Source organism: Agelaius tricolor, unplaced genomic scaffold (genome assembly GCF_023055355.1).
Source record: "Agelaius tricolor isolate 1412-34295 unplaced genomic scaffold, bAgeTri1.0.p SCAF_22, whole genome shotgun sequence".
In the NCBI taxonomy this organism is placed as follows: domain Eukaryota; kingdom Metazoa; phylum Chordata; class Aves; order Passeriformes; family Icteridae; genus Agelaius; species Agelaius tricolor.
Window position 1 is genome coordinate 12,184,574 of NW_027269282.1, and position 14,973 is coordinate 12,199,546.

General features: G+C 43.6%; 1 protein-coding gene across 2 annotated transcripts in view; it reads left to right on the plus strand.

Moving 5' to 3' along the window:
- Positions 1-14,973, plus strand: part of DOCK1 (dedicator of cytokinesis 1) — a 278,458-nt gene that overhangs the window by 218,405 nt on the left and 45,080 nt on the right. For both annotated transcript variants that reach the window (XM_071446428.1, XM_071446429.1), the window contains exons 36-38: positions 160-200; positions 1,527-1,617; positions 5,297-5,416. In XM_071446428.1, coding sequence (XP_071302529.1) covers positions 160-200; positions 1,527-1,617; positions 5,297-5,416 — 252 coding nt within the window. The remainder of the gene's footprint in view (positions 1-159; positions 201-1,526; positions 1,618-5,296; positions 5,417-14,973) is intronic.

Here is a 14,973-nt window from a genome sequence, read left to right on the forward strand (position 1 = left end):
TGAGTTAAATAACTTGTGTTCCATCACTGGAGGCAAATTTCATTTTGCAGTTTGGAGGCTGACATTACGCAATTATGAATTTTTAATTGGGAGCGCATTCTGTGTACATTCCAAAGTGTGAAATCAAAGACTTTGTAACCAAATTATGTTGTTTTTCAGAATTTCTACAAGGAGATCGAGAGGGAAGAGATGTACATAAGGTTTGTAAACATGACTGGTGACAAACTGCCTGACACAGGCTCTGTAATTGGGGAAATTAGGTTCATATTAAGCAGTCACTTGGGGGCTGGAAGAGAGGAGTAATGAAGAATCACACCTTGGCTGAACCTGAAGTGATTCAAAAGCTTATGTGCACTGAGAACAGAGTGCTGGAAGTGAAAGTCAGGAAATTATCTCTGTCCCCTTCCTCCAAGTCCTTCAGTTCCATTATGATGAGCACTGAAATACTCAGGAGCCAGAATTCTTCTGCTGGTGAAGAAAACAAATAAGCTGAGCAAAGAAATGATGCTGCCTCCTGATGAGGTACAAAATATGTGACTTGGAATAAAAAACAACTGTTAAATAATCCCTGACTGATACTTATTTTAAACTTAAAGCTTTCAAAATCTCTTTTCAGACCAAGTAAACATGGAAATAATGTGCTTTGTGTAAACCTCAGGGTTCACAGCCCCCCATTTGTGCTTTGGCTGACTGTTGCTTACACTGTTGTGCTCAGATGATGAAGTTTGTGTTTGTAATGCTATTTTAGGTATCTAAATGTGACTCATTATTCATTCTCAGGTGCTTGTTATCTTTTTGGAAGAGTTTTCACTCGTCAGCTCTCTTCCTGTTGTTTAAATGGTTTTAATTGGTCTTTTAGAAGTTTGCAAAAAGAATAGGAAATGGCAGAATTGATAATTGTGGACAAACACATGAAATGATTTGTTATTATTTAGGTCTGTCCTGTTCAGCATCTCTGTAAAGACAAATTGCCTCTCACTGTCAAACCCCCAGCCAAATTCTCTCCAATTTCTTTTAACAGACCTGTAATGAATATCAAACTTGAAAGGATTTTCACTGGCTTTTTCAAAATACAATTTTAATAGCTTTGTGGGTTTTTTTTTCAATTGTCAGTGTAAAAATCATCAAACAAATGGAGGGAATCCCCTGCCAGAGGTGTGATGATATTGAAGGTAAAGAATGAAACTTATTCCTGTCCCCATAGCTGAAATGTAAAAGTGCTCAGTCTTACACAACATCTGGATTGGATTTATTACTCACCACAAGTCATTCTCGTGGTGTTCAGCCAAAGATTGGACTCAATGATCTTGGAGGACTTTTCCAACCTTAATGATCCCTTGATTCTCTGAATATCCCTTAAAAACAGCACAGTGGAAATGCAGATGATCCTAAATGTTGTTTGCACACAGAAATGGGAACTTTAACCAGTTGGAGATAGACTTGAACCCTTATAATCTTCAAAATAAATGATTGAGTGTCACCTTGAACCCACTGTTTTTAAGAGCCATTGTTTCTGTTGCTGGCAGGTACCTGTACAAGCTGTGTGACCTGCACAAGGAGTGTGACAACTACACAGAGGCTGCCTACACCTTACTCCTGCACGCAAAGCTCCTCAAGGTAAACCCCAGAACTCATCCTAAGTCTGGGAAATGCCAGCAGCAGCAGCCAGGGGGTGTTTGGCACTCAGAACAGCTGCACTTGGAGCCAGTGCAGTGCTCTGGGTTCTCTTTTGCACATGGAATTCATCCCCAGGGGAAAGCAGCACTTCACTGCATGGCAGAGGTGGACCTGGAGCTGGAGTGAAGGGAATGTGGTCAAGTCAGCACCACAAGATCCAAATTGCAAATATCCAGACTGTACAATGTGTGAAAGCCTCTAAGCAGATATTTTAGTAAATGAGCTCTCCACAGATCTTTTGTGCAAGGAGTGCTGGAGCCCCTGCTCGAGTGCTCTTGGGTGCCTGTAACTGATTTCAGAAAATTGCAGAGAGATTCAAATGGCCTTCTCTCCAAGGTCATGCCTTTAAAAGGTGCATAGAACTTTAATGCTGTGTTACCCACTTTATAGCACATTTGAAGAGGCACAACAATACTGCTCCTCTTGGAGGAATGTTTGGTGTAGCCTGCAATATTCACAAATAACGTTACCTGCAGAAAGTGCCTGAGACAGAGCATTTGAGGGTTTAACACTACCCACTGCCAGCCAGAAATGGAGTGAGGCTGTACTTCAGAAGCATTAATCTCCTGAAAACATTCTGGAAAGAATATTTTGTCTCTGACATGCAGCTTTTTTTTTGTGCTAATGTCACAAATGCGGGAGCAGGTACCCACTTTGCTCTCCTGGTTGTCACTTAGGAAGGTGCTGCTCTTGCCAGCAGACACTTGTGTCATGAAATCACATTTAATACAGCTAAATCATCACTGAATTCCTAGGTTTATGTTTTAATTTTGCAAAGCAGTTAATGGGAGAAGTAAAAATCTCAATGTGATAAGAATTAGAGATTTTGGAAGAGTTTGATTTAGTCCTGTTTGTCTTCCTCACATTTCACAACCTGCAGTGAAATCTTTCCTCCTCAGGGAGTGCTGGATCTCTTTCCACCCCCCTCAAGGACATGATCCCCCAGGGCCAGAGAATCAGGGACAGAATAAATGAGAATTTCATTTTCCCCTTGATGTCCTGCTCGTTCCAGTGTATTGCAGCCTCCTGGTCCAGGGAAAGTTTCCCTTCCCTTGGCAAGGGATGGAACCAGATGGGCTTTAAGGCCCCTTCCCAGGCTGGCATTGTGTGATTGCACCCTGCTGTGCTCATGGTGCCCCTCTCCATCCAGGAAAAGGAGCTCATCCTCGGCAGCCAACTGTTCTTGGCAATCCTGGCTTTAATTTCAGCAATCCCCAGCAAAGTGCGAGTGTCAAATATCTATTTTGAAAAGTTGAAAAGGGGAAGGTGTTAAATGAGATCTTCTGATGGATGCACTGAGAATTATTCTTACTTCAGAGCTGAGTAAACTGCATCCAAGCCATAAAAAGACTAAATATGATGCAGAGTGTACATGTGCAATTTAAATTAAGACACTCTGAAATGTATTTACTGTGTTTTAAAATCATTAGAGGGTTATTGCACAAGGAAACCTCTCAAAGATTCATCTGGAGTGCAAAAGCACTGTGCCCACTTCACGTGGATGAACCTTTTAGACAGGATGAGGGATTCACTCCCTTCCATGGGGGCTGTGTTCCTGAATAAATGATGGAATAAACCAGGCCATAAAACCTCACTCAGACTTCACCTGGCATGGCCTGGACTTGTTAGACAATTTATTTTGTGTGACCTCAAATTAGAGTTTAGCCAGTTGTGGCTTTTCTTAGGGGAGGTGTTCAGGGAGCAGGTGAGTGCCTCACTAAATGTGCTCCTTTGAATTCAGTAAAGAACTCCATGGGAAGAAATAGCCATTTTTCTTTCCTTCTAATGCAAATCAATAGCAAATGCCAGGGATGAATTTGTCACAGGTTTCCATCCCTGAGTGGATGTTTGTTTGTAAGTATCATTTCATTAGAGGCTGGAATTCCTTTATTATCAAAGTGTATCAATCTCTAACTCAGCCCTAAGTGGAGGGAGGAGTTCAGTGTTGCCTGAGGAGCAGCAGCACTGGGGGTAAGTGAGCAATTGAGTTTTTCTGTCAAGCCTCAGGACAGGATTTTCAATGACACTCATCACGGGCAGATATTTCATCCCAGTGATTTTAATGGGATCACATCGAGGGCAAGACTGAGAGTGGGTGAGAATTTCACCTTTAAATCTGCAAGAAGGCTCTGTCTGTGGAGGGAGAGAGGCCAAATTACTGCAAGCTGACGAAGCACACTCAAGAAAAGAGACTTTTGTTGTGTTTTCAACCCTTTTTCTCAAAATTGAGGTGTTCAAAACTAACAGAAGATAGCAGCTCTTAGCATGCTGAAAACAAATTCCATCACATTGCAAGCTCCAGCAGGTTTGTGTTGCTCAGAAACAGAGTTCAGAACAGAGCTGTCAGAGGTGTCTGCATGACCCAAACACAAATATCTTTGCCAAATCAAGAAGTGATTGGGTGAAAATTAATAATATATAGGAGGTAAAGTAGCAGTAATTCTGGAAATGAATCTGGGAGTTGCTCAGAGCAGCTGTGGCTGCCCCTGGATCCCTGCAGTGTCCAAGGCCAGGTTGGACATTGGGGCTGGGAGCACCTGGGACAGTGGGAGGTGTCCCTGCCATGGCAGGGGTGGGATAGGAAGGGATGGGATGGGATGAGCTTTTAGCTCCTCTCCAACCCAAATCATTCCATGATTCCTGTGATTGACATCTTACCCCTGATCCATCAGGCACTTGCTGGAAGAGCCAGAGCTGCTAATTGCAGACAGGCTGGATAAGGTTAATGATGCTTTCCCTGCCTCCACAATCCTCAGTGAGTTGGCACCATCCCTTTTCCCTGCCTGCAGCCCTTCCCTGTGATGCCCTGTGCAGGCTGCCCTAGAGCAGAGACTGGGCAGAGCTCCAGAATAAAGCAGGGATTTATTCAAAGCATCTCCTCCATGGATCCACCCTGGGCAGCACCAGAGCCCAGCCAGGGCTGCACCCAAGATGAACCAAAATGGCCCCAAAATGCACGGCCGGGCACGGGCTCTGTCCCTGGGATCAGTTCTGCTCCATTTGCACCTTGCAGTTCATTGTCCCATTCCAGCTTTAGCCCCTGCAGTCCCACCCTGCTTGTTTTTCTCTCTCCAGCCCACGGGGTTTGTGCTCTGGGGCTGAGATTTGGATCATTTGTCCTTGGTGCCCAGCTGGAGCAGGAATTGTTTTGTCTCCCTGCTCTGTGCACAGAGCTCAGCATCCCCTGATGTGAGCCCAGGCCCACACACTAAAGCAGCACAGAATGGGAAAAATAGAAAAGCCAAACCTGAGGCATCACCTTTGTGTTGATGGATCTGGGCTCCAGGGTTTCTCCCACACAAAGTGAAGTGTTCACTGTGTCCCCAGCAGGTTGTACCCATCAGCAGGCCAAGGTTGCTCTCATCAAACTCACCGAGGAGAGGAGGCCACCTCCAGGAGCTCCCTCCAGCTGATGGATGTAATTAGCCTCCAATTACAGCATCCAAATAAATGCTCCTTGTGCCCAAGGAAGCAAAGGGCACAGCTGTGAAAAAACCCTTTGTTGGTGCATTAACTGCAGTACCACTCCTTTAAATAAAACCTCTCTCTTTTATTTCACTTCAGAGCTCATAGCTTTGGATTTGCTTTCACTTTTGCCTTTTTTTTGTGTGTGATTTAGTGGTCAGAAGAAGCATGTGCAGCACATCTTACCCAGCGGGATGGATACCAAGCTGCTACTCAAGGACAGCTGAAAGATCAGCTCTATCAAGAAATTATCCATTACTTTGACAAGGGCAAGGTAAAAAGGGAAGAAAAAAAGTACAAATGTATTTCATTGCTTTTCTCTCAAACTTATAAATTTAATAGTAAACATAGTTTGCATCCAGTGACCTTCAGGAAGCACTTACAGATAATGATATCACAAAAAAATAAAGTCAAAAGAAATCAATGGTACATTTATAACTCATCTCTTAAGGGTAAATATATGGGTATATGGTGCCATGGAGTAAATAAAAAAGTGATGCATGTAATTTGGAGGACTTTTTCTGGCAGTTACAAGAGCTGAGAGAATCCTTCAGCTCCCCTTGTTTTTCCTCATGTACACAAAAATAATTCCCTCAGGGCCTGGATGTCTGTGGTTGATATCATAAATATCCTGGGATGAGGATATTTCATTGCAATTGCATCTTTTAATGCAGAAGGAAATTGCATTTGGCATTGCTTGGTGTTGGAGAGGAAGGGGGTTAATGTGGGAGGCAGGGATGGATCAGAGTTTGGGTATTTCAGGCACAAAATATTCCAGTATAGAAGTAGGAATCTCTCTTTGTGAGAACATTTCAGAAGTGTAAACTTGGGGTTTAAAAGTAAACAGAAGTGGTGATTTCTGGTAGAATTAGAATATTATCCAGCCAGCCCATCCTTTCCAGGTGAATTTTTAGCAGGATCAAAATCCTAGAATAAATCTGATAGGAACTCTCATTTCTCTCATTTTGTTAGAAATGTTGCTTAGAAAGTCAAATTTTATAGCTTATCTTAATGCAATATTTAAGAATTGTTAATGAGTGATGCTAAAAGTTGTAATTCTGGATTGGGGTAAAAATTGTAATTCTGGACTGGGACAAAAGTTGGAAAAATATCATTCTGGAGTGGTGCACAAATGGCTGTTTGGGGCTGGGGCTGCTGGAGGTGACCTGGGGACAGTTCCTGCTGCCCAAAAAGCTTTTCCTGGGTGAGTGAGAAGAATCTCATTTGAATGAGGGTCACAGCTGATTTTAAAACGTATTTTAATCTTACATTCCTGTCTGGAAGGAAAACCAGGAGTTGCCTCAGGGTTTTTTGTTGGCTTTATTTTGTTTTATTTTATTTTGTTGGTTTTATTTTGTTTGTCTTTATGGCTTTCTGTTGGTCCTTTCTGGTGTCCAGGCACTGGGAATTGTTCTGCTGAGCACCAGTTCTGTGCAGAACTCAAGTGCCAGGACTCCTGTGTGATTTCTGTGTCTGTGAGGAGATGATTTATTTCCAAACTGCTCTTTCCTACTTACAGATATTCCTCCTCTCATTTTCTGGTCACTCAAGCTGGTGATAATTTTTCACATTACTCCATGAAAAGGGAAATAAAAAAATCAATATACACTGAGAATATTCATCTTGTGTGATTTTGCAAATGTCAGGAAGCTCCAAGTGGAGGTTTCCAGTGTGGATGGAAGGTAATCCTCTCATTTGGGACGTTCTGACATTAAGTTAAATCAACTTCTTGCATTCCTTGAGCACTTTGCCAATGTAGCCCAGCAGCTGCTTTAGCTCTCCATGATCAGTAAAACACCTGAAACAGCCTCTGCTGTGCATTTCTGGGACACTGAACCCATGCCCAAACCAATTTTTGCTTTTTTTGTGCCATTATCACCCACCTGGGTCCTTGCCTGGCAGCTCACTCCAGATCCCACTTGTTTGATTTCCCTTCTCATTAAGTTAACAAGAGATGTCAGCAGAAGGTCACCAGCACTGGGCAGCTGTGCAGACACTTCCAGGCTGTTCCAGAAGCTCAGGAGTTTTGTTTTCCAGTTGTGAGCCTGTGCCTCTCCCAGCCTGCCTCTCCCAACCTTCAGGAAACACCTACAGATAATGATATTACTAAAAAAAGTCAAAAGAAATCAATGGTACATTTATAACTCATCTCTTAAGGGTAAATATATGGGCACATGATGCCATGGAGTAAATAAAAAAGTGATGCATGTAATTTGGAGGACTTTTTCTGGCAGTTACAAGAGCTGAGAGAATCCTTCAGCTCCCCTCGTTTGCCTGATGGGAAGCTGTGGATTTGGGAAGGGTGGGAGATGTGGGAGTTAGAAACACTGTGTAGAGGAAATGGAGCAGAGGGATTTCCTAAAATTGAGTTTAAAACATTGGCTTTTTGTTTTTTAAAAGCTGGTGTAGTTCAGCCTCTCAAAAATCAGGATCCCTTTCTCTTGGCAGAGTAACTTCCCAGGGGAATTCACAGTTTCCTTGTCTATTGAAAGCCAACCATGAGGCTTATCCCTTAAATATTGGCATTCATGGGCAGGTGAATTTAGGTTTAATCCTCCACACACAGGCTGAAATGGAGTGAACATTTCACTGCTGGCCCAGAAGTGCCTGAGAAATTTTTAAGTGAGGGAAAGGGAGTGTGGACTTGCCTGAAGGCAGGAATGTGGCACCTCATGTGGGCTGAGAACAAAATGCTGGCCCTCACCAGAGTATCCTGGTACTGGGAGTTCAAGATCCATTTAGGGTTCTTCATATTGATTTCTATTTTTAATCTGTTATTCTTAGGATGTTTGGTTTTTCGCCGGTATTTGACTTTTGGTCCTTGAACCAACCTTTTATAAAGCTGGAGTACAACTTTCACCTTTAGGGAAGGAGCATTTTTGAGAAACCACTTTTGCATTTTGCAGCTGTTCTACCTTATGGATTAGATTCCGAATTAGTTATGCTCTTCATTCCTTTTCTAAGCTCCTTCTTTCCAAAAGGAAAGTTGTTTCCCTGATACAGGGATCCTTTTCTCTCCTGGATCATTCTGCACTGCACTGCACTTCCCAGTCTCCTTCTCCATCTCTTTTGGCTTTTGCCCTTCAAATCCTGATCCTCGGGTTTATCCCAGCAGTCTGACCTCTCCTTTGAGCTGCTCTCAAGTGTTTGCTCTCTCTGTGTTTTCCTGAAGCTTTGTGATTTCCAACCAAGCCCTTGATGCAGGGACTTTGCTGGAAATTCTTGGGTTGGAATGTCCCAAGGTGAGAAGGGAAATAGTGTTGGGACTAAAGGGATGGGGAAGGTGTGACATTTTACCTGTGGGAAGGAGCTGATGGAAATCAATGCTGCTGAGCTCCTGCATCCAGGGAATGCTTCTTGGCAAAAATAAGGTGTTGTTTTAAACCAGGTTTGTTTGTGGAACCACAAGGGAAGCAGCAGCATTCCTGTTCCTGCCTGCTGAAATGTGGGACCAGCCACAGGCTCAGGTTTGCTGGTGATGCTGCTGCCCATAAATCAGGACAGCTTCTCCTCTGCTCCTCCATCAATTGAAACTGTTGGTCCTGAGGAGAAAAAGCTAAATAAATGCACACTGGTCATTTATTTCTGCTCCTCCTCTCTCCCCTCCTCCTCCAAGAAAAAGCTTTTATTGCTCTACAGCAGCCACAAACAGAAAATATCTGAAATTATACAGCAAATGCCATGCTTTGGCTTAAAAGGCCTTTTTTTCTGGCTCGTGGGATGACATCAAATGGCTTTTTCTTCCATCTTAACAAGTGAGTGGTGAAATTCACCTGTCTGCCAAAAATCTGTGTGAGGCTCGTGGCCAGCTCAGCCCCAGAGCTGTCCTGAGAGCTGGGAAGGACAGAGAGTCTTGGGAGAGGGAGGATACAGAGTCTGACCATGTTCCAAATGAAGATATTTATTTCTTTAAAGAGTTTCCAACCTGGCTGTATCTTGAATGCAGTGCTAACAATAGAGAAATGCTGAGTTTTAGCATTTTATTTCAAATATTAAACCTTCATGCTGGTTAATTAACACTACCTGTAATTTAACCAGCTTAGAAAGTGCCTGACACATCTGAACATGGCACCATAATATTCTTATCCCAGACAATCTCACTGCTCCTGACCATTAACTCTGCAGGAGCTCAGAAATACCCTGAGATCCTCCTTTGCTGCTATTAACCTCAAAAACTAAATTGGATGCTGTAGTTCTTTCTGGCCAACAAGCAATCCAGCTTGAAAAATAAATTAAATCTCTGGGTTTTCCCTAAAACAGATCTCATCTGCAAAGTCTTGCCCATAACAATTTGCAGCTTATGTCTACACAACTAAATTTAGGCTCTGCACATTCTTCTTACCCCCTGAGTATAAAAGAAGCATTTTCCTTCCAGTATCAGCAGCCTCTCTCCCTGGTCCCCTCTCCAGATAAATTGTTTCTCCCATTAATGAGTTGTTCCTCGTACAAATCCCGTGTAGGAGCTCCCTGTACAACTCATTTCTCCAGAAGACTTGCCATGTCCTGGGCAAAGCTGGGAAAGCTTCCAAGGCAGGAAATCTGTGAGGCAGCAGATTGGGAGTTATTGACCTTCAAGAATATAGATTTCATTTATCAGGATCCTGGGCCCCAGCCGCGCTGTCCTCACCTGAATAAATTGGCTCTGGAGCAAACAGCTGAATTTTTCAGGGGGTTGTGAGACACACAGTCCCTGTTTCTTTGAAAATGGTGGGAAAATCTCCAGTTTTAGGTTGGCTTTCTGTGATGTTGGAGGTGTTGTGCTGCAGCTGCACAAAGGAAAAGCCAGGTAGTTCAGGAAATAGCCTCAAGTTGCATCAGGGGAAGTTCAGGTTGGATATTAGGGAAAGTTTCTTCATGGAAAGGGTTGGCAAGCAGAGGAGCAGTCTGCTCAGTGTGGTAATTTCTAGGGTCCCCCATGGCAGGAAGGAAATGATGGATCTGACTCCATGTTCTTAGAAGGCTGATTTATTTTTTTATAATTATATATTATATATGATATATTATATATTATATGTATTATTATAGATAATATATGTGTAATATGTATTATTATAAATATATATTATGTATATTATATATTATTATTTATTATTTATTATTTTATAATATTGCATTATTTTAAAGAATGCTATACCAAAACTATACTAAAGAATAGAGTAAGGATACAGACAGAAGGCTTAACAAGATACTAATTAAAAACTCCTGACTCTCCAGAGTCTCGACACAGCCTGACCATGATTGGTCCTTAAAAGTAAAATATAGTAAAAACAATTCACGTGTTGGATAAACAATCTCCAAACCACATTCTAAAGCAGCAAAACAGGGAGAAGCAAATGAGATAATATTCCCCTCCCTTTTCTCTGAGGCTTCTCAGCTTCCCAGGAGCAGAAATGATTTTTCAGAAAATATGATGGTGACAGCCCAAGGCAGTGGTGCAGTCCCCATCCCTGGAATTGTTAAAAAACTGCATGGATTTGACACCTGAGAACAGGGTTCATTGTTTAACAAGGTGATGGTTGATGATCTCAGAAGTCTTTTCCAAGCTTAGTGGTTCTGTGGACTCCTGGGCCTCTGGAGTTCAGGGCTCTCTCCACTCCAGAAACTGAGTTCCATAATCCAAGTTCTCATTGTTCCTCTGAAGGAACAACTGGACATCCAGGAATTCCTAACAGAGATGCTGGAGCACAGTGGGGTTTTTAAGAGGCAGTAGAAACAAAACATGGGTGCTTTTTCTCTTAGGCAGAGGTCTTGGCTGGAGAAGGACAAAGTTAGACTGGCAAAAATGGAAAGAATCTTTTCCTCTTTCTCCCTTTTTTACTGTGTATTTGCAGTACAATAGATTTTCAGTACACTCCTGAAAGTGTTCCATTAAAGATAATGTGACACCATGTCAGCAGGAGAACTTGTAAACTGACTTTTACAGAAACTTTAAAGGAATTCCAGTAATTTAAGCCAGAAACAAGTGTTCTAATTGAAGCTGCTCTGCTGAGAGGGCTGGGAGGAGAAGGCTCCAGGGAGAGCTCAGAGCCCCTGCCAGGGCCTGAAGGGGCTCCAGGAGAGCTGCAGAGGGACTGGGGACAAGGCCTGGAGGGACAGGACCCAGGGAATGGCTTTAGGCTGACAAGGGGTAGATTTAGATGGGATATTGGGAATTGTTCCCTGGGAGGGTGGGGAGGGGCTGGGATGGAATTGCCAGAGCAGCTGGGGCTGCCCCTGGATCCCTGGCAGTGCCCAAGGCCACATTGGGGCTGGGAGCACCTGGGACAGTGGGAGCTGTCCCTGCCATGGAAGGGGATGATCTTTAACCCAAACCATTCTGGTGTGATTCCACAGTCTGGTTTTCTTCTGTTCATCTCCACTTCCTTGCTAGGAAGAGCACAAGGATTATGTGATTATTGTCTGTTGTACATGAACTAAATCTGGATCACATTTAATTTGAGGATTCATTTTTCAGGCTCTGGAACATTTACAGAATCCATTATTAATATTAATATTCAGTAACATCTAAAGGCTTTGTTCAGGCTAGAGGAGGTGCAGCCTCTGCTCCAGTGTGTTTATGGTGCTGACAGACAAGGGTAGGAAGGTGAAAAAAAAATCAAAGGAGATTTAATTCTGCTAAAGTTGTTATTTAATCAGTGGCAGTGCTGTGGTACCTATAGGCAGTGATGTGTAGGCAGAGTGTGTCTGCTTTCAGAATCACTGAATGGTTTGGGTTGGGAAGGACCTTTAAAGGTCACCTGGTCCCACCCCATCACAGGGACATCTGTCAGCTCTCCCAGGTTCCTGCAGCCTGGCCTGGGACACTTCCAGGGATCCAAGGGCAGCCACAGCTGTGCCAGGGCCTGCCCACCCTCACAGGGAAGGATTTCTTCCCAGTATCTCATCTAAACCTTTTGCATTCCCAGACTGGTTTGGGAACACATCTGTGCTCATCCAGGAGTCAGTGGGAAGAACCAAAGGAGTTTGTTTACAGTGTTGATGCAAATCAAAAATGATTTAAGCTTCAGTTTATTTCCAGTCTCATTTTGGAGAGGGGCTGGTTAAATCTGGAGCACACAAAGAGGGAAGCAGGACAAGGGAAGTGATGGTCACACCATTGCCTTTGAAATGAAAATATGCACAAGTTATGGATGACTGAAGTTCAGAAGAAAATGGCACTCAAAATGAGGGAAGGTTAAGTGATTTTGAAAGCTTTCACTTGCTGACTTAACAAACACCTGAATATTAGTTCAGCTCCTATAAATTGGTGCTGTATTGCCCTTCTGAATCAAAATTTACTCATCTTGGTATGTGAAAATGTCCCCCTTCTTGTGCAACCGTGCCTTTACTCTTAAATTCATGTTAATTTTTGTTTAAAAATAAAAACATGCTCTGTATCATCATGCTAGATTAGATCCATAATATGGATAAAAACATTCAGATCCTTCCATTTGCAAAAATTGCGTTGCGGAGCGTTCAGGCTGCCTTGTAATTTCCTGCAGACGTGATCCCTCATTACCGTGATTGTAATTAGTCCTTCTGATGCGTTTTTCACCTTCAAGGCACTTTACAAACATCAGGCAACTCATGCTCATTCCAGTCCTCTTCCCTAGATAAATAACATTCTGAACCTTGTTGGAGAAATAAGTAAAATCAAGAGGAGGGGTCGAATATCACGAGGAGCTGCAAGGCAAGGTTAATGAAGAACCAGATTCTGCTCCTTGTGAGCATTTATGGCTTTTTTAATCTTAAATTAGGTCACCACTTTGTCCAGACATCATCCCAGCTGGTTTTTGCAGGACTCAGAAGCTCCTTTCCCCTTGCTCAGCCCCACAGTGCAGTTTTCAGCCCTTATTTTGGTCTCTCCTTGGAGGGCAGAAATCTCTCTCATTTCTCCATGTGATCTCCCATGTTTTTCCCTCTGCATTTCCTCATCTCCTGCACCATCAGCAGCTCCCTCCCTGCTCCTGCTGCTTTCCAGCCATTCCCACTCAGTTTGCCAGGATAACCTTTCAGTCCATCCCTCCCCTTGAAAATTGGCTCCTTTTTTCCAGAGAAGAGCAGGGATGGCCAGTGAACCAATGGGACCCATCTTGCTTTTTGTGACATTGGCATGTTCTGTATGAAGACTTGCTGAGGTTTAATCCTTAATGTTTTATTCTTATTTTTCAAATCAGCATCTAGAACCAGGAATTTTTCTAAAAGTCTTATTTTTTCCAAGTTTTCCAGATATACTAAGAATTGCAATTTCACCTTGCAGATCAGTAGACAAAGAGAATTCACCTGGTATTGATTTTGGGGCTTTGAGTGTGGAATTTCATTTGTGAGGTTTGGGGAGCTTTTGGGGTTTGGAGTGTAAAAGACCTCTTGTTTGCACAGTGCTTTGAAGAGGATGGGATTGAGGGATTTTTATGGGATGGATGCAGGGATGAGTTATTGTGAAGGTTTCCCCAGGTCACATTTCCTCTCCTCTCCCCAGCATCCACCTCCCACCATCTTTGGAAGTTGTGGTGCTTCATCCCAAACTCCCTGTCCCCAAAGGTGGATATCTTTTGGGAAAAATGGGGAATTGTGTGTTCAGCCCTTCCCCTCAGCCCTCCTCCATCCACCTGCTCTTGGCTGCTGCATCCCCTCAGGATTCCACCAGGGCAATGTGTGGCCTCATGCTGAGAGGAGAATGAGGTGGTGTGGCCAGAGGATTTAAATTTAAAGATGAAGGCTGATAAAATCTGCATTTCTAACTTATTCTGAAACTCATTTTTATAATAAAGTGAGGTCAGCAATGCCAGCCAAATTTCAGCAGCAGAGGTAGATCATCAAGTTTGATCTTAGATAGCCTGGTGTGCTAATTTAAGCATATTTTTGGGTTGGAGTGGTTCTTTATCTTTGGAGTGGAAAAAACAAATGAAAAATGCACATTTAAAACCATTCTTGCTGCTCCTCATTAAGATTGTTGCCTTCTGAGGAGCTGAAGGATATTGTTAAATTTCTTTGGGTCACTTGAGACGGCTGCTGAATTTCATGGTTGAGGAACAAGAAGAAGAAGAACCAATGGAAATATAATGAGTATTTGTTCAAAGCAATATCTGCAAATTGCCTGTCCTGTCTAATACAGATTACAGATATTAGAGGGAGAGAGAGGTGATTATGAAATATAATCAATCACCAGCCTTGCTCCAAAGCCTTAGGTCCTGGGTTTCTTGGTGGACAGGCTGTGTTTACACATTACTGGATGGGCTGGCAGGAATCATTTCATTTCTGAAGCTCTTTGATCATTTCACTTGATTGGGATGCAGTAAATTTGCATCCTGTGCCAGGGAAGGTCATGGAGCAGATCACCTGGAGTGCCACCAAGCCAAGAAGGCCGATGATGGCACCTGGGTTGTGTCAGAAATGGTGTGGAGCAGGACCAGGGCAGGGATTGTCCCTCTGTACTGGCACTGCTCAGGCATCTCCAATCCCGCGTCAACTTTTGGGCCCCTGAATGGTAAAAAAGTCATTGGGGGGCTGGAGTGTGTCCAGGGAAGGGATCAGAGCCCCAGGAGGGGCTGAGGGAGCTGGGCAGGGGCTGAGCCTGGAGCAAAGGAGGCTCAGGGGCCCTTGTGGCTCTGCACAGCTCCTGCCAGGAGGGCACAGCCGGGGGGGTCGGGCTCTGCTCCAGGGCACAGGGACAGGAGCAGAGGGAACGGCCTCAGGCTGGGCCTGGGCAGCTCAGGGTGGATATTTGGGAACAATTTCCCCATGGAAAGGTTTTTCCAGGCCTGGCAGGGCTGCCCAGGGCAGTGCTGGAGTCCCCATCCCTGGAGGGATTTAAAATCCATGTGGAGGTGGCACTTGGGGACACGGGGCAGT